This window comes from Eleginops maclovinus, chromosome 8 (genome assembly GCF_036324505.1).
Source record: "Eleginops maclovinus isolate JMC-PN-2008 ecotype Puerto Natales chromosome 8, JC_Emac_rtc_rv5, whole genome shotgun sequence".
Lineage (NCBI taxonomy): Eukaryota > Metazoa > Chordata > Actinopteri > Perciformes > Eleginopidae > Eleginops > Eleginops maclovinus.
In genome coordinates this window covers 8,914,137-8,934,150 of record NC_086356.1, presented here as the reverse complement: position 1 = coordinate 8,934,150, position 20,014 = coordinate 8,914,137, and the positions used below count along the sequence as shown (strand labels likewise).

At 38.2% G+C, this 20,014-nt stretch overlaps 1 protein-coding gene across 1 annotated transcript in view; it reads right to left on the bottom strand.

Annotated features, from left to right (window-relative positions):
* Positions 1 to 20,014, bottom strand: part of si:dkey-112m2.1 (transmembrane protein 132C) — a 122,043-nt gene that overhangs the window by 10,823 nt on the left and 91,206 nt on the right. The window contains 2 exon segments of the mRNA XM_063889825.1: positions 546 to 754; positions 6,615 to 6,758. Of these exon segments, the coding sequence (XP_063745895.1) occupies positions 546 to 754; positions 6,615 to 6,758 (353 nt within the window).

Genomic DNA, 20,014 nt, shown 5'->3' with positions numbered 1-20,014 from the left:
TGTTAAATTCTAAATAGGTGTACGTTTAACAATAGTACAACATGCGGCACAATACAGTGGCGGAATATATCCAAGTATATTCTACTGAATACTGTAGTAACAAACATTTCAAGTTAAGTGTACTTACTTTACTTTACTTACTTAAGTGCATTCTCATTTAATGCTTTTTTCTTCACTTCTATTATTGGACAATTTAAGATTCAGATTGTTAGCTAATACAAAATAAAAATGTACTAATAAGCCAACATTAACATAAAGGTTCACATATCTAACAGCAATCATTACATTTTAGAAATTAGCTCCACCTTTCCTGGGTGTGATAGATATTTGTACTGGTCATAATCCGTTAATTGCAATTATGTATTATTATGAAATGGGCCATATACATTTTTTCTCGGTACTTAGATTTCTAAGTACCAAAGGATTGGCATCAGATATGCTTCAGTAAGATTTTAAAGGCAGGATTTCAACTTATAACAGAGTATTTCTACACTGATGTATTACTTTTTCCACCACTGACAGTTTATGTCCCGTAGAAACCTTACCTCCGGTTACCCGTACTAGCAGGGACCTTCCAGCCTTTGATCTGGCTGAGCTCGGGGTCGGCCACATCGATGAGCAGGGGTATGCGGGGCATCCACACGCTCATCTCCAGCTGGGCGCTGAGGAAACTGTACGTAAAATTTAGCATCACCCTGGTCTTTCCTCTTGTCTCCTTCCCGTTGACGTACACATAGTCACATCGCTCTGACACCTAGAGAGAAAAAAGGGGACAATGAGACGAGCAGAAGCATAATAGAGAGCTCTAAAAAGATACAGAAACAACCAAATTATTTAATTAGAGCTTCTTCAAATGTATTCTTTATTAAAGAAATGTGTGTTATATGTGTAGTGGACTAATTCTCTCATTTGCAGCTCTTTAAGGAAGATCAAGGTGTTTTTTGTTGTCTTTCTAAAATGCTGGACAGGGGGAAAAAAACCCCAATGCTTTAATGTGTGTGTGTGTGTGTGTGTGTGTGTGTGTGTGTGTGTGTGTGTGTGTGTGTGTGTGTGTGTGTGTGTGTGTGTGTGTGTGTGTGTGTGTGTGTGTGTGTGTGTGTGTGTGTGTGTGTGTGTGTGTGTGTGTGTGTGTGTGTGTGTGTGTGTGTGTGTGTGTGTGTGTGTGTGTGTGTGTGAGCAGATGCATCTTAATTGCGCATGCACGCAGGACAATATGTGTGCAACTAATGTGCCTTTGGTCCAACTGAACAGATGGAGCTGAAAAAAGACGGAAAACCTTCAGAGAGCAAAACACTTGCTCACACCAAATTACGATTGGCCGCATTGGTTACCGTGGTTTCTCAGATGCATCTTCAACAGGGATAAATAATACCAGGAACATAAGAAATGTGTTTTATCTTCAGAGCACCAGAAGAAACATTTTCTGGACTAAATCTCTGTCATCTGTCGTCAATATTTGTGTTTGTAATCACTTGCAATTCAATTTATTTCTATCTGAAATGCCATCTTAAGCTTGATTGGCACAACTGGTAATTTCCGCACATGTCTTCAGTACTGAATTGCCCCTTTGTAACAACTTACCAGAAGACTGTCATCTGTCTCCACGTCTTTGCATATAAGTTGGCAGCTTTACTCTCAAATGATGTCAGAGCAGCCTCCTATCTCTGAGCAACAAAACTGACAGCTTGGTATCTTGTCAGTTCTCTCCTCCTCCTCTGTTTTCTTTTCCTCTTTCTCTTTCTCTCCCACTCTTTCACTCTCCCTCTCATCATACCAAAACATCACTGTAACTCCTACATGTTCAGCCTTTCTGTGTTGCGAAAACAATGTGCTTCAGAATTATTCAATGTGTTGAGGGGAAGGTTTAGGATTTCAAATGAAGTTTTTCTTTCAATGATTAGTTTCATAAATCAAATTCAGATTCACAATCAAGTCATCAGTGGACTGTTGCTAATGATTACAAACCAATGTACAACCCACTTCTGTTGAACTGGCTATGTAATATTAGCATTGTTGAGCGTTGCGCTAGTAATGGGATCAACAGTGCAAGTCCAACGATGACTTTGTATGATTTCATGTTCGTTATTTACCATATCAAACAATAATTAGTTTGATTAAACTGGAAAACAAGTGCTTGATGCAAAAAATTGTCATCACATCACCTTAGAGGTTGATTTATTGCCAATGAAAAAAATGTGAACATTGACTGTTTATGGCTTTTTAAAATGTGACGATGTTCTTCCTAAATCTATTTATATCATTTTAATTGAAATATATTCTGGATTATAGTCGACCAGACATAACAAGTTACAGTATATGAAGGAATCATATTAAGTACTGGGAAATTATAGTCAATAATAGTAATAACCATAACACATTTTGAATAATTCAATTGAATAATCTTACAAATAAATTAACAGAATAGTTAAAAAACATGGAACTTGTAAAACAGATCCAGGCAGAAGAGATAAATAATCCAGAAAAATACTTATTCTAATATTTACAGTGCTTATAAATGTAGAGTGCTATTTAAGGAAATACAATCTGTGGCTTCTCTTGTTGTCTTTATAGTATTTCATTGGAGAGAAGAGCACTGCAGTTGTCTTGAAATGTGTTTTACATTACAGTATGCTAGGTGTACATGTATTATCTTTTGTAAATTGAATACAAAAAATATCCAGACTACTTCTTAATTTGAAGAATTACAGCTCTTTTTGGTCGTGAACGGTTGATGTCGCCCATGATAGTGAATTGTATACTGTTAGTGAATGTTTTGTATTTGGTAGGTGTGTGCACAGTGAAGTAAGAGGAACACACACAAAGACAGCATGCACCAGTGTGCAGGCTTTCAAAAGGCAACCATCCAAAGAATGAGCTGAAAAAATCCACTTCACTCCTCATTGAGACTCTTAAGCCTCACCTCTATTTTGGTTCCTTTTGCCATGTTCATTTTCTCTCTCCCCCTTCTCTCTCTTTCCCTCTCCCTTCCCGTCTCCCACCGCAACACTGAAAACATTTTGTCACCTTTCAATCTCTAGTTTTGTTCCACTTTTGTATCTTAATTCTAAATCCATCTTCGTCTTTGCCTTATGAAAGTCATCAGAAATGATAAAGATTTAATTGTGATCTCGCGAAGGTGACATCCTCTGTGCTGCAGGAGAAATGTATCACTCTGAATGTGTCATGAAGCCCTGCAAAAATCAATGTCACTTCTAAATGGAAACAATCCATCGCCGGTTTCGAAACTGATCTAGAATGGCAAACACAGATAAGACACAGCAGGATCCCATTCAGTGTTAGTGAGACGTGGATGAGTTTTTGAAATGATATCTGACTAAAAATGTCTGCACTGGTACATTTCTGCTGTGGCTGTTTTGTATGTGTCAGGATTTCTTTCATTCCCCTAAAATATGTTTGTCTTAACAAGTAACAAATTCAGGGCACTGAGCAGAAGTGAATTTTTCTTCTTAGCATCAAGCAATTGTGCAGTTGCTAACATTCAAACTATAAATACTTCCTGAATATATAAAGTATATTGTATGAGGTCAACTGTTTATTCAAATACCTTGGGCTCGACATCATGGGAACAATCTAGTACAACTAGAACTGAAAGGGAGTATCCAAACACATGCTTGTTTTGACTTTGTCTTACAATAAATCCGCCTTTGCTAATATAGTCTCATCTCTAAGATTTAATTTAGGTTTGTTTCACACAAACAATTCCTCACTGCTTTTTATCTTTTACGTTTTTGGGGGGAGTAAATTCTATAGTCTACACGGATATGTGATGGAAACTTCTGGAGCAATGGAGAGGAATCTCAGAGAGACACGGGGAGAGCTGGAACTTTGATGGCAAACGTTGAAGGTTTATTATGAAGTTAACGGCCGGAGAATTGAAAAGACATTTGCAGCAGCCACGAGTTGACAGAGCGGTTGCCCGACCAATTACAATACGGGGTTTTTAATAGTTCAGAATGAACAATCAACATTCTTCAGTCGCCAGACTAAACAAATATGGATGTTAAATCTAACTAAAGCTGTCGTACATGAGAAAAGAATGTACGTCAGGGAAGCTACGTGCCAGATAAGTAGGGTTCTAGATGTCCCTAAACAACAAACTAATCTCAGGTCAGCTTGTGCTCGGTCATAGACTGTCAACAACAATGCGCCCAAGCTGCCCCTCCTTAAGGGAGATTACAGCAACCCGGAGGTCAAAGAACTATGCCATGGGAAAAGAGAGAGGAAGAAATAAATTATGAACTAGGTCAAAGGTTAAAACACTAAGCAAAATATTCCCTAACAGTATATAATGTTACGTGTTTTGCCACTTGTCACTCAGCATGGATATTCATTGGAAGCCAGTAAAAAGCAGCAATGCCCCGCTGAGTCATGGAAATGCCTGGCCATACTTGTTAAAGTAAGCACTGCATATTGCATTATGAATACAGGTAGTAGGCAACTGGCATGTACAAATTTAAACATTGTCTGGAGGTAAGGTAAACCCACAACACAAAAGGCTTTTTGTCAGGTTGACTTTGAAAACATGAATCATTTTCTAAAACTGCTTTTGAATGTTGAGGAAAAAAATCCTTTACTGGCTATATATGATAAATGAACTACGTTACGCAAGAATGTGCTATTGCCATTTCATTAAAACGACTTGTAGGCAATCAATTAAGGCTAATGATAACATTATCTCTGGACAGGCCATAATTGCAATGATTCATCAGCTGATAATTTTTTAATTTAATCATTTGATCTATAAATGTCAGAAACTAGGGAAACAAGGACAGTCACATTTTCCCAGAGTTTGAGGCAGCAGACATACATTTCCACCAACCAACACATTATACATTTGAACAATTAGACAAGCAGTGAAATCTGTTTTGGGGTATTTTGGCTTTGAAAGGATTTGATTGATTAGGCAATAATCAAAAATAGTTTAGGTCATTATTGTGTTGATTGAATATTAATGTATTTAGCTCTACAGTCAACAATACAATTTGTGTCCGTCTGGTAAAAATGAATCTAAAAAAAACACCATCGTTTAGTGTTTTTTATGGAGTAAGGTCACCAAGGACTCGCTCCATTAGTTTCTGTGAAACAGTGATGGAGGATGGAGATGCCTCCTGATCAAAAAATATGTTTTATCATGGCTTCCCTTTGAAAACAGGGTGGAAAAAGGAGGGGTGAGCATATTATTCCAAAACTAGACGGGTGGGCAGGGGAGTATGCTACTGAGGTCAGCGTCACAATGTGTGGTACTTTTGCAGTGGATAATTAAACCCTTTGAGAGATCTTCCGCTTCTGTTTCTCTCTGATATGCATGTACGGTACACAGAAGCACAACAGATCCGCTCCAATATAACACAAGCACATTGCAACATTATAACCTTTCTCTCGCTCATGCTAGAATGAAGAACAAACTATTTAGTTCACATTTCTCTCAATTATTTCCTGTTTCTTCCTTCGCATAATTCAATGGGGACATGTTGAAGATCAGATATTATATCTGGAGTTGTAATGGTAGAAAGCTCCATCTTTACTTTAAATAAAGAGGTTGCAATTGTATTTCGATCAACAACAAATCCTGTGTATCATTTCCCAAAGCATTCTGTTAGGATTGAGATGATTTACCTCTGCTTTCAGGAAGCCAATGAAGATACATTTATTGATATTTAAAACTTGCACGATAGAAATTCAATCAACCATTTTATCACTTTTTTTACGGTTTGTCAAAGTCATATTTTTGGAAAGTGGTGATGAAATTGCAAACAGGAGCTGTTAAGAAAAATAAGTTATTGTTGGTGCATACATTAAGCTTGAAATAATAACCTTTTTTTATGCAGGAAATGACCTAATTTGGGCGCCTTTCATTTTTCTTATGTACACGCGATTGAATAACAGTATTTTACCATTTTCTGGAGGCAAATGAAATAAGTAAAGTCAGATTGGAGATGCAATTTTGTTGAATATAAATCCAAGCTTCTTATTTTGGTTCGATGTCAGTTTATAAAATCAAAAACAATCAAACTTTCTCTTTTTAGAAGCGCTGCTGATTTCGGTTAGGATGATCTTTCTTGGCCTTTGTTTTTCTTTTTACAAACACTTTGTCAAATTCACTTTGGTCCTTAATAAATGCAACAAAATGGTATTCCGAAAACATGCTGACTGTGTGTTCGAGTTTCCTACCTAAAGTATACATTTTTCATGAATCTGGATCTATAAAGGAAGGTCTGCATAAGTGAGCACAGGATGCCATTGCAAATACACTTAAAAGCACATCTCTAGAGAAAATGGTTAAATGCTGTTCAATAAAGAAGGCATTTTGTGTCTTTTATTTCACAATTTCCAAGGTATCGATCTCAGACCTGAGGAGAAGCTCTCAATTTTTGGCATACCAGACAAAAAAGAAGGGAGAGTCAGGTGTTATTTTAGTGTAGAAAATGTATCACCTGCTTCCCCGACTAATGTGCACAAACCACTTCTACACCACGGCTATCTTTGCTCATTCTGCTCACCCTACCACATACCACTAAAAGAACGTAACCAGGAGACAAATTGAGAAAAAGGTAAAACAAAAAGTAGCCGCTCAAAACACGTTCCCTACTAACCTTAATAACCTGCTCATCTGTTGACTTGCACTCTACTGATTCCGTTACATCAGAGACCGCTCCATCTGTTCCTACGGTGACTACCTTCACCGGCACGGCCACTGTTCGCCCATTGAGGACAGCTGTGTTGAGGATCTCCGTGTCCTGCAGGGGAAAACAAAAAGACATCAATCAGTTTTAGCTCTAACAACATAGGGACCCTGGGGACTAACAAATACAACAAGACTGATTCTGAATGATTGAATTTGGTATCAGTATTTAAGACTTTCAATTAATTCATTTATATTTTACATAAAGACGTAACGTACAGTATAATTTATAAGAATCCATAAAATGAATTAGTGTAAATGAAGTTCTGATTTGTGTAATGCCCTGGTTTAGGTACCATTGTTATTGTTATTATAATAATAATAGTGGTTCAGTGATAATGTTTTTCTGTAAGCCGACCCCGAAATTAGCACCATAAAGGCTCCCTCGACGAAAGCCAATGGGATAATTCCATTCAAGTACTCAAGTACTACACAAAATAAGGTACAAGTTAAACAACCGTTAATTATCCTTAGTTGTTCAGTGGGGAAATCTCTACATTTTGTATTAACACCACTTTCATAATAGTTTAAGCGTAAATGCAATCACCAGAAGTAAATAGCTAACCTATAAACGAACTACATCACAGACACATGACTTCCTGTCCACACAGCTATGCTCATAATGGACTTGTGTTTGGCGTGGTGATGTTAAGTAGTCTAATTAAGCCACTTGTTTGCAACCGCCTTTTGTTTAGGACACGTAAAAAGCCTCAGACATTCACAAGTGGCGTATTTTATGTCATACAATAAATTGTGAAAAAATCTCATCTATAACCACCTGTTAAATATTTTGATCATGATAAACAGAAACCAATGTCCACTGGAAGCGTAGGAAGCTGTTCATACTCAGTGGGTCTTTAATAATGTGACCAAGACTCCTCTTTGTATCCCATGGACATAAGTAAAAAAGATTACGTCGTTTTTGTGCATTTTCTGAAATAGCTATTTGCAGGTATACATATAGATTATTTTCCGTCGATAATAACCCACGAGGTAAAGCTCTAATCCTATGGGAAATATGATTAATATAGAATATAATGACATCGCATTGAGATTTATCTAGGTCTTATAGAGTGAATAGCTTAAAGCAAAGATGGAACTACAGTATATAAAAAGAACTAGTAGCCTTCACTATGTATTTTCAATAAATATTTTAATAATGGTCTATTGCCAATATTCGTGACCTTGCAATCATCATTATTTATTTATCTAGTCCAGGAACTTTTTCAAGGTAGCCCTGGCTAAAACCGGCAGCAGCATACGTAAAAACACATACAATAGTTACAGACATCAAAAACACAAGAGGATTCAAGAAAGAAAAAACATTAACCATAAGGAACCCACATTTCCAAAGGGGAATTTAAAAGAGGTTAAACTAGAAGCATCGACAGTTTAAGGAATCTGCTTCTAATCATTGTAATATGGATCGAAAAAGACTTAACAAGGTAAATTAATTGAGTTTCAAGTCATTATCCAAAATATTCCAGGCCTACGGTATAGAATAAACAAATACTCTTCCAATGAGATAAAACGGAGGGCTATTTATTTGTTGTCCCATTATAAATGCGTAACATTTCAACCTATAATAGCACTTTTCAAAACACTAGTTACAAAGTAAATAGACACTACCCCACAATGGGTAAAACTTAGCAGACTCATCGCACATGTCCTGAATTAATCATTCAGTGAAGTGCACAATACCAGCATAATAAATACAAAGCCACATAAGCAGGAGTGTCAGAGCAACACATTAGAAAAGGCAAATGTGTACTCACAAGCTTTTCAAAGTAGCACTGACTCAGCTGAGGGGGAGGCTTTTTCATAGTTTTGACCTTAACAGTAAAATCCAAATCCCCCTTTTGTTTCTGGTCCAAATAACACTTCCCAAGAGTTTTCAAACACCTTATTTTTCGAGGTCCAAGACCTACATTGACCCACAGCGCTTGCCTGTGGGAGATATCCTGTCAATGCATAACTTCATATCAATTATCAAGTATATTCCCTCCAGGAACTATACATCGTCCCCATGCCGATCATGCATCCGAGCGTCTCGCAGCCTACAGCAGCAGATAAAATGAAATCGAGGGCAGGAGAATCAACACCTCCGCAGGTTTTCTCCTCCACAGCCGGTGGAGAGCGGCGTTCGTAGAATTGTATCTTTCTATGGTTATGGCTTGGGGGAAAAAAAGATAGAGGAGCCAAGTTATTCAGCTCTGCGTTTCACCGTGTCCACTTAAAAATGTCTCAATCTGACACTTTGCTATGATCAAAATGAAATTGTTGATTTACTTACAGTATCAATTCATATTCTACACTGCTAAGAATATATAAAGTTTGTAAGTTACACCCCAAATGAAAAATAATGTGAGCAACAAATCAACTTTTTAGGAGCTCAAAGCTAACACATGTTCCTCCTTATGTTGGCATTTACTACAAATCATATACTATAACAGTATAACAATAAAGTTTATAGTTTAAATGAAAGTAACAGAAATATCCTTTAATAGATGTGTTTTTCCTTGTCAATACGTGGCTTCTACATTACCCAGAATGCAACCCAACAGGTGTGTTAAGTATTGTTTTACACAGCTTTGTTGAATACTTGATTCTGATTGGTCGATTAGGACATTTCAAAGATTGTTAATCCTCGCTATCACACCGCTGCTAAGCATAACACCATTGCTAAAATGGCTAAACTGTCCGCAGGGGCATCATTAATGACATCAGTGACCGCCCCTGCACATTATCCTTTTTGTGATATTTATCAAAATGTTCATGGCTCCCTATTGGGCCTCGGAAGTATTTTTACACATTTTGATTCACTTATGTAGTACTACTCCACAAGACCTTTTAATCGATCTGTAAAATGATGGAGTTCCACTACAATGAAGGATTGCAGTGAAATGGTATCATTCACAGTCATTTTAGTCTTTCACAGCTATTCCCCGGTAATCCTTTCTTGCGGGGAAAAAAACACAACTTTGACAATAGTACTTTATGTGAATTTGCAGGCGTCAGAGAGATATCACAAGATGCACTTGAGAATTGAAGGCCTTATAGAGGAGCAGGAAGACGATAATGAGATCAATTAAGACAACGTCTGGTAATCCTTTAGCTCTCAGTGCGTTTGCTGTACAGAGGATGTGCTATAACAGTGGATCCTGCTCATCACAGCTTAATTTCAATAAAAGACTGCTAAGAGGCCTACAACTTTGAAAGCCAAGCGAAAACTGGTCTCCAGACAGCTCTTTGTTCATCAAAACCGGTGCCTCACTGTTTGATTTGTTTCTTTACCCTCTTGCGCCTTCTGAGAAAAAAATCCATCATTTTAAAGCTCCGTTGAAGATTAAGGAATTCTTAGCCTATTAAAAACAGGTCTTTACTCCCTTGTTTCTTCCGCACATCACATTTTATATTTCCTGAAACACTCTCTGACATCTGTTTGGAGGTGAAATGCTCTTTCAAGAAGGAAAGTAGTAGTCTTTTTTTTTGTTTGTTTTTTTTCCCTCACCCCTATCTACTAAAGGTTGTAATTTCCCTAAAGTTGTCATTTCAAAATAAAGCCAACACTGGTCACACAACAGGCTGATGTTTAATAAAACTGTCCACGTTAAGTCTCTCTGCTCATGGTGGAAATGAAGATCAAAACAATAGGCAGGCGGACAATTTGCTACCTTATGTTGTTGTGAAAAGGTTACAAAAACTATTGAAACAGAGTAGGTCTTTCCCTTTTCTTACTCTAAGCACACCCTCAGAAAGGACTCCAACAAACCTGAGCTCTGCGCTGACACGGGCGATGTTAATAGCTGTCGATCATGGCTTTAAGTGAGGCACCTATTCAGGGTATTTTGAATAAACATTGCCATCCAGTGACAACTTTTCACGGAGGATTCCATCAAATGCTATTTAAACTACCCTGATGAAATGCAAGCGAGCCAACGCTTTTCTTACATATTCAGGTTTGAAATGACTGGCAGAGTTCATTAGAAAAATCTCACATCAGACCAATTGGTTACAATTTGTGATTCAAAATCGTCCTGGAAGCTAAAGGAAGGTAAAGGAAACACATTATTCTGGGGAAAATTAACTAAGAAATGCCATTTTGTACACAAATGATTTGGTTTCTGATGCATATGATGATATCAAACAACCATGGGGGTGTATGCTAGATGTTTTCAAGTCACCAAGGAAGTGAATAATGAATGAAAACAAAAGATGATACTATCTTTACGTCTCTTAATTGAGTTTGAGTGAATAACATTTGCTTAATTTCCTGACATTAATGCACACTTGCCCTTTAAGACCTTTCATCAACTCTTATCCATGTTCCCTGGTGAACAACGAACACCTTTGCTTATAATCTATAGAAAAGACAGAATGTACCTTCACGGTAGACACGTAAGTGCCTATAAAAAGTGTTTTGTGCTCTGTACATCACGTGGCTCTGCTCACATAATGAGCCATTAACACCAGAACAACAGTATAAAAAAGAGGGATCTATATAATCTTCAACATTTATTACGGAGAGTATTTATGCCATAAAGAGTGTAATATTGAGTGAGCTCTAAGGGAAATTTAGCAAGGCAGCCAGAGTGATTCATGGGTAAAAACGTGATTTTTTTCATGAAATCTGCCCTTCCGACAATTGCCATCTTCCAGCTGCCTAATACTGTACACTACGGGGGGTAATAAAGGAGTTGAATGAATGTTCTATTCATGGACCCTATTTGTACACAATGCAGATAACCTCTCTCCGTAGGGCTCCGTTATTGCCTACACACACATATGCTACATTTATGCCAATGAAGACATAGGTATGAGCACAAATGGCACACACAAACACACCCTTGCTGCCCAGCTCATAAAGAAAAAGAGTCCTGGCTCCCTGGCACAGCAGCTTATCTTAACAACCTCTCATTGCGGTCCAGGGAAGAGAGCACGGAAAAGAGAAGAAAGGTGAGAGAGGGAAGAATCGATAAAAGACCATTACGCTTCTGTGCAGCCGGGATAAAAGGGGAGGGGGGGGGGGTGTGTGGGGGCTGATATGGTTGCGGATGAATGATGTGTAAGGGAGCAGACAACCTACAGAAGCACCTCTTTTAAAGAATAGTCACTGTATATGAACGTCAGCAATCTCAAGGACAGGGCACAAACTGGTGCTGGGAAATCAAAGCTACAAAACTCTGAGCAATATATTGTATATATCCGGAGATCTGACGATTGGGTGGCCATGGAGTAGGTTTGAAACCACTGTTCAGTTTGTCTTCCAGCTAGCCTGGGGGCATTTCGATCCTGGAAACTGCCACTATTTTTCTACTAGATTCATCATTTTTAGAAACCACAAACCCATACAAGAAAGGTTAATCACAAAAGACTCATAGGGCAATGTCAACTATTTTAAATGCTCGGGGCTCAATGCTTTTTCGTCAACGTCAACTCTGTCAATTATCCTTTCCCATGTTTACCCCATGTTGCTTTGTCATGACTGTATGACACTTACAATAATTGGATCTATCCATCATGGAAAAGCGTAGAGTTGCATTTTATAACACACAACAATTATTTCCTAGCATACTTTAAGTTTTCCCACATCAGCTCTTTGTGACCCCCGAGTCAATTGTATGCACAAGAATCCAAACAGTCATGTTTATCTCATGTCAGTCACTGTAATCAGATTATCCCTTGTCTGACAGTGAAACAAAAACAATGCCTTTAGCTACAACATACCAGGAATATTCAAGGTGAAAATTTGAATTTATGAGAATTAACGGGAAGTCACAGGAACACAATGTACATATAGGGGTTGTCGTCTCACATTGTATATGAATAAATTCTCCACACTAATATATTCCAAGCTTGCATGAAAACATGTAGTCCTTTGAGTACAGCGTTGTTGGCATGATGTGTGGGCAGTATGGCAGAGAGAATCCACTGTGGAGTCTGAGGATCTTCATTTTAATGAGTATTTATTTAATGACTTGCAAAATATACAGTGCATGTATACATATCTACAATTTATTTAAAGAACATAATTTAACCATAAAGAATCCGAGGATGAATCCCTCTTTCTTATCACATACATACACACAGCACACACAGGGAAATGTGATTTCTGCGTGTAATCCATCCTAGTGCTAGGAGAAGTGGGCAACTATTGTACAGCGCCCGGGGAGTGATGGGGAGTGGGAGTGCTCAAGGGCAACCACGGCAGGGCCCAGGAGGAGAACTGGGACCTCTCCAAGTAGCAGTCCACACTCCATTTTTTAGGTCTTTACAGGGACTTGAACTGGCAACTCTACGGCTCCCATTCCAAGTCCCTACTGATTGAGCCACTGCCAGACAATTAAAAAAAGAGCCTAGAATTTGATTTTGTATTACGCCAAAAAAGTTCACGATTAGGGTAACATTTTTAAAGTGGCTTAATTTCTATTGGAAATTGTCTAGGCAGGGAAATTCCAAACATTTTTAGGACCTTTGCAAGCCTAGTAATAGCAATCAAACCTGATTTGACCAATCCAGTTGCCTGCAAGTCCGTAAGACTTCTGCATTTACACAGTACAACCTGTACCAGAGAAAGCTGTAAGCCCAGCAGGAGACAGCAGAGAATACTAATAACTTATGCTATGCTATATATCTATAAAGAGGGGGAGGAAAAGGAGACATCTGATATATGTTTAGCTTAGATCAGGGCTGTCACCCCTGCTTAACACATCCAGCAATGTATTATTCATTGACTGAACAGATTTCTCAGACCTCTTTTGAGAACCGCAGCTCAACCACTCACTAACCAGCTGTGATTGACATTACGCTCACAGTTCTTGTAAGGTGTTGGCCTACAATGGCTGGGATTTATCCTGTCAATGCAACACTCTCAGCTATTCACTTCATATCAATTATCAATAAAGAAATATATTCCTTCCTGGAACTATACATTGTCCCCATGCCAATCAAATACATCCAAGCGTCTCACAGCCAATAGCAGTATATACAATGAAAACGAGGGCAGGAGAAATCAACACCTCCACAGGTTTTCTCCTCAACAGCAGTTGGAGAGCGGTGTTCATAAAATGTAATCTTTTTTATGGTTATGGCTTGGGGAAAAAAAGAGGAAGAGGAGCCAAGTTATTCTGCACTGCTATGTTGGAGTCGGCGAGAAGCCGGGGAAAAGCTGCTGATAGCTGAAATGAAGAGGGATAAAAATGACTATGTAAAAGAAGACGTCAGTCATTTCAGGTGCAACTGTTGGACTTTTTTTTTAACGGCATTTTTTAAATCTAGTCTGAGAGAACTTCAACTGTACATGCAGTGAGTAAAGCATACCTACCTAACTAACAGGGTTGTTTTCCAGTATCATGTCTCTTTCACACGTACTGTATTCTCAACAACAACAACAAAAAACATGTTGGTTGACTGAGGTTAGGACACAACATGCTGAATAATCAACTCCTGTGTCTCCACTGATTTTACACAATGGGCAGGGAGCTATAATAGCAGTATTAGCAAATAAAGAGTTTCGGGGGAGGCAGGTTGGGGGCATTTTGCCATGACCAGGAGTAAGAAACACCATTATTGATTATTAAATCAGGACCTGCGGTGATTTATACTCTCCTCATTAATTAGATATTGATTTATTGCATAACCTGTTGGCCTGACAATCTGTTGGATTTTGTTATTGTGTACTGTGGGCGCTGAATACTTTTAGTGAGATTAAATATTAAGCCTGCTTTGTTTTTCCCTCCTCATTCTTTCTCACTCTTTTAACATTAGGAGAGGAAAAGCCAAAGTCAGCAGTGGTAAATCGGCTGCCCCTGGTAAACCCTGTCCATATTCCGCGGGGCTCCACGCCTGTTTCTGGGGGCCATTTGATTAGAATAAGCCAGCAGAGCTGCGCTGTGCTGAACCCTGGCCCCCGAGCGGGCCAAATAGAAGACTCTCGATCCAGACTGACAGAGTGGCGAAAGGGTGATGGAAGGCAAGCCAGCACAAAATAAACAAACACACAACAACAAATTACAGAATGGACAGGCTTAGCTTCAAAGTAAAGCCTGACTGACATACATAAAAGTCAGAGAGGGGAAGAGAGGGGAAGATGTTGGATGGCAGGAGTGAAATAAAGTTTGCGTGTGCAGCACAGAGGACATGCACAAAGTGTTTCAGTTATTCATCTAGGGAGTGCTGCTCTTCCTCTGCAACATCGCCTCATGCTCAGAGTTACAAACATGCACACTTAGAAGATGCCATGACTCCGGCCACAGAGCAGCTGCAGTAAGGGGGCAAATGAGGTCTGTATGCATTTGTTGAAATCAGCTTGGCTAAAGTTTTTAATCCAGAGGAGCATGCTTCCTTTTTTTCAGAGTGTGTAGGATTCCAATCAATACATCGGATGTCGATATTCACATTTACAGTATCTGCACATTTTTCTCAATGTGAATATTGAACCTTCAGAGACAAATAATACAATAATGACCATAGTAATCAAAAATACATGAAGTTAGTTAAAGCCCTTACTAAGATATAAATGTTGGTCAAATGTATGATAAGGGATCCTATCAAAAAATGGTATGGTATTACTATTGAAAGCACAGCCTTCTAGAGTAAAAAAAAAAAACAGTGTGAGTTTCCTTTTTTGATATATTTCTCTATCTTTCTGTCTCTCTCTTATACTTGCAGTATACGATAACTAGAATCAGAGATAAGAAAACAGACATAAGGCTGAATCCACTAGGAGAAAGAGAGGGTAAATGAATGTTGCAAAAATGCACAAGGGAAAGATAGAACAGTGAATTAGAGCCCCGTTTATTCACAAGGGGACTTAATCAAGCTATAAGGGGCATCACGGCTGCATGCAGATGGCTAATGCCCGTGGATAGCCTCCCTACACAGACTATTAGTGCTCTGCCGGGCCATTTCCAAACACAGTTCCTGACAACGTGACAGTGTGACTGATGGCAGCCGGCTTGAATACCGCTGGCCGGCCCTGATGAAGCGATAGCGCTGTGTGTGAAGATATGAGAAGTGTTTTTTCTTTGACTTGTTTGTCACTCAGAGGACACAACTTCTTACGAAGTGTGTTGTCCTTGCTGCTTATCACTATCTGTCAAACGCTGATGTGGAGTTAATACAGAAAACAGGCTTTAATTTGGGCCAGACGCTAATTATTGCAGACAAAAGGTGCTCACCCGTGAGCGAAAGAAGAAGAAGAAAAAAAACTAAAATAAATTGAGCTTCCCGCTAATGGCCCTGATTGTAATGTTATGGGACTGTGAGAACAAAGCTAATGTTATTGGGTTTGAAACGGAGGGAGTTCTTTCAGAGGCTATGGATAAAATGCTAATGATAGCATTTGGGATGTACTGTAAAGAGCTATGGGGGCCTAACCATCTCTTCTAATGAGGCACAAAGAGAGACACAAGCGTGGCAAGAGACCAAGATCAATTTCATGGGAATATGCATTGAAACTCTCCGTTGGCGTGTTCTCTCATGCTCTCTGCGTGTACTATCTTTCAATCTTGTGAAGGCATTCATGACTTGAGTTCACAGCATCTCAGTAATGGCATCTTGTAAAATAACTCTCTTGATTTCTCTTCTTCAGTTTACACTTTTGATCATTTTTCTTGGGGCTATTAAATATTTTTATTAAAGAACATGTTAGAGACTATGTTATTATCTGAAACATAAAACCACTGGAGATTTCTTAAATATCTACTGGAGAAAATGGTCTTTATTGCAAAAGAAAACAAGGAATCTGATTTTGAATCCTTAAAACGCACTCATTAATCCTTTTTGTATGTACCAACAAAAAAGTGCATTTTCCAATGATCTAATTGTGTTCTGTTTTAAAGACAATGATTCATTAAACATTCCTGAAACAAGAGGAATTGCTTTGAGTGAAATCAAAGTCCCAAAGCCATTCTTCTTTTCATTTACATAATTTAGACTTAATTCAAACAAGTTCAAACTGAAAATCTACTTTTAAGTCAGTTTGAAAAGTGTTGGGATAGATATTTTCAAAGGTGTATTAAGCATTCACCTAGCAATGTCAATAAAGGGCTCGGTGCATTGCTGCAGGACAAATATCCACTGCTAATATTTTTTGCTAGTATGCGGTGATAGCAGTCAGGAGCCTTCATGTCTTCTGTGTAAGAAATACACTTGTGGTACTCTTGGGTTTGGGCAAACATCTGTTGTTACTTCCTTAGAATCTTTTTCCATTGGAGCGATCAGAATACTTGTCATAATTTCAATCAGTCATACTAAAAGGGCAGTTTACAGCAGCTGTTAGATCAAGAAAGCAGAGACCTGTACTTTTTTGTTTGGCAGGCAGACAGTGTGAGAGTGTGTGAGTGTGTGTTCTTCTCAGTGGAAGTTAGGTCCAGAAAGGATCACAGGGAGATGAGAGTTTTATTGAACAGAGGTGTCTGGCATTCTGTAGGCAGACGGGTGTCGGCAATGATTGGTGTCTCCAGACGAGTTCTGCTGCAAAGGTGGAGATTGATGTCAACCATCAGCAAATTTAATCACACCTGTTTGTTGACTCAGACTCATTTGCGTTTACACGTGTAATATTCAAAAGAAAAGTGAATAAGATAAATGATGAAACAGTAATGAAAACAGGCCAATAAATGATAATGATGAAAAACGTTAGCACTGTGAGAATAAAATGCCATTTTAAAAAATGTTTTACAAAACAACATTTCGCTCAAACATCTCCGACTTTGCTCAGTTCTTTTCACAGCAGTTCAGACTCGAGAAGGAGCAACATGACGAATCAAAAGCAGTCAAATGATCAACACCTTCAAAACTTTTCCATAAATTAGATAAATACAAAGATCTTCAGTTACTCTTAAAATGATTTCATCACTACACTGAAGATTTGTATCAGCCCTCGTGAGTATACTCGCCAGAGCTGTAGCAGTACTGTGGAGTCGTGAGGCTGTTGGGAGGAGCCTCTTCTCTCTGACTATTGCTCTTTCGTTTCCTCAACACCATTCAGCTCTGTGTAGTCCTATTAATAAAGTCAACAAAATCCATAATCACAGTATAACTACTACCATAAATTAATTTCTGTGAAAGGTTAATAAGTAGAGGCTATAAGCAGAGCTAAAATAGAGTGAGTATTAGACTTACTTTATCTGTTGACCAGCAACACAACAAAAGTTATATCCTCTCATTACAAAGTATTGACCTCATAGGGTCAACAGAACATGGAATCTAAATATATTGTTCAATTAACTCCCCCTCACTTCAGATAAAACTGTATTTCAGACTGAACTACATGTACATCCACAAATCCCAAGGGTCCTCTTCATTTATCCAAACAGTCATCTAGAAAACTACAGGCGCAAGAGATTCTTCTAGATCTATGAATCACCTACTAATGTGTTATTTTATAAAACGTAGTATTTTGTGTCACTAACATTTTGTCGGTCTACTTCCCCATGAGAGAAGTGGCCCAGTCCTTTCCAATTCCTCTTGAAATGTGTTGTTCAGTGATCATCAGCGCATGTTTACAGCTGTTTGTCTGAGTGAGAATCAAAAGCAAATACCATTGTTGGCCATTGAGCTTTGTTTGTTGCTGAGTCACATTGCTGTAAAATTAGTGGCTTTATTTTGTTTCAAATATTTGATAAGTTATGGACTATTTTAGCATTCTCTACATGTCTAACATTCATATATGACTAAAATGTACACTATGCAATAAAGTTGTCATGTCAGATGTTATCATTTTGTCTCAATACACATTGTATTGTATTAATCAAAAATGGTTTCATCCACCTTTTTTTGACCTAAAATATTGGCAGTATCTTATGGAATTAAGGAAAGTTTATATCAGAAGCGACCTTGTTGTTTGCATTTCCTTATTCACAGCATTGCTGTCTCTTTGTTGGTTTAAAAACAATTGACAACATTGAAAGTCAGAGTTTAATAGCTGCTCTTCTGTCCAGACACCATCAATCAGAGGTGAATTGCTGCCTCACCAAATTGTCGTAATAAAAGTTTGGAAAGAGCTCCAGGACATTCGATATTTAGGTGGCCATTATCGGCGAGGGAAAAAATTAAAACCTCTCTTATCTCTTTGTGGCATACTAAGTGGTTTCCCTTTCATTTCCGAAAAACAATTTACATTGTTATTATAATAATACAATTAGCATTCTTAAGCCACTTGCCAATGCACCCATGTTTGGACTTTTTAAATCCAAACTCAATTAACTTCTCAGTCAGCACAGTCTGAGAGCAGTGTTAACCAGATTACTGGCAATTAAAAAGAGCAAGCTTTGTGTTCAAAATATTGGGGCCTGGCTTTTTAAGGGACTAATTTATAATAATAAATGTGCTATGCTTTCATCTATCACTATTAATGAGTCTACACATTACTTACTGTGCAATGCAGAGGTCAAAGGCTCACAATGAGAGACAATAAGAGAGAGCAGATTATCCTATGCACATATTCATTTTTTTCATATTGTGGGAGAATGCAGACTTTAAATGGAACAATTATAAGTGTATTTATTCCCCGACTAGCGGAAGTACACGTTGCCTAGTGACTAGCAAATCTATAGTCCTTGGAAATATACAGTAGGATGAACAGCAATCTGGGTGGTCTGCTTTATCTGCTTCAAAAGTTACAAAAATATTAGTATTTTTACATGATATCGACATTAGATGATAAGCATTCAGTTGTAAGCCTTTGTTTTGAGTCTCTCAATCTCATAAAGGGACAGTCATTTGTTCAGTAAAACAAAATGAGTTGCATTAAAATTAGTTTGGACGTGTATGACACCTAGATGTCAGGAGGCATCCGTATCTTGTCCGGTGATGCTCTGCTTTTGGCTCTTTGCCTTCTCGTCTTCAGCAAGTGTAAAACATGCTTGGTTGGATTTAGGACATCTGACTCACTCCAGTCAAAAGCATTCCAGAGTTTGGTCATAAAATGATCCTTGGCTGCCTTGTCTCTTTGCTTAGGATCATTGTCATGGGGCTACTACAATATAAGGACATGAACTTCCTCAAAAACCACACAAAACTTAAATCTAATAGTCATTCTTATATTACAAAACTAATGTGGTGAGAGGTCCTTCCATGTCCACTTGCTTTATAGAACCTGACTGAAGTTCTATTCAGATAATATTGTTAGTATGGATGAAATGGTGCTGCAGATCCAGTGGTGGATTTTCTTAAGTACACATTGAGGTACCTATGTTTTTTAGTTTTTTATGTGACTTTATTACGCCTTTTCTCCTACAGTACTACGGAAACCCTTCTTTTTTACTCAACAACAATTATTTTACAGTTTAAGTAACTAGTTTGATA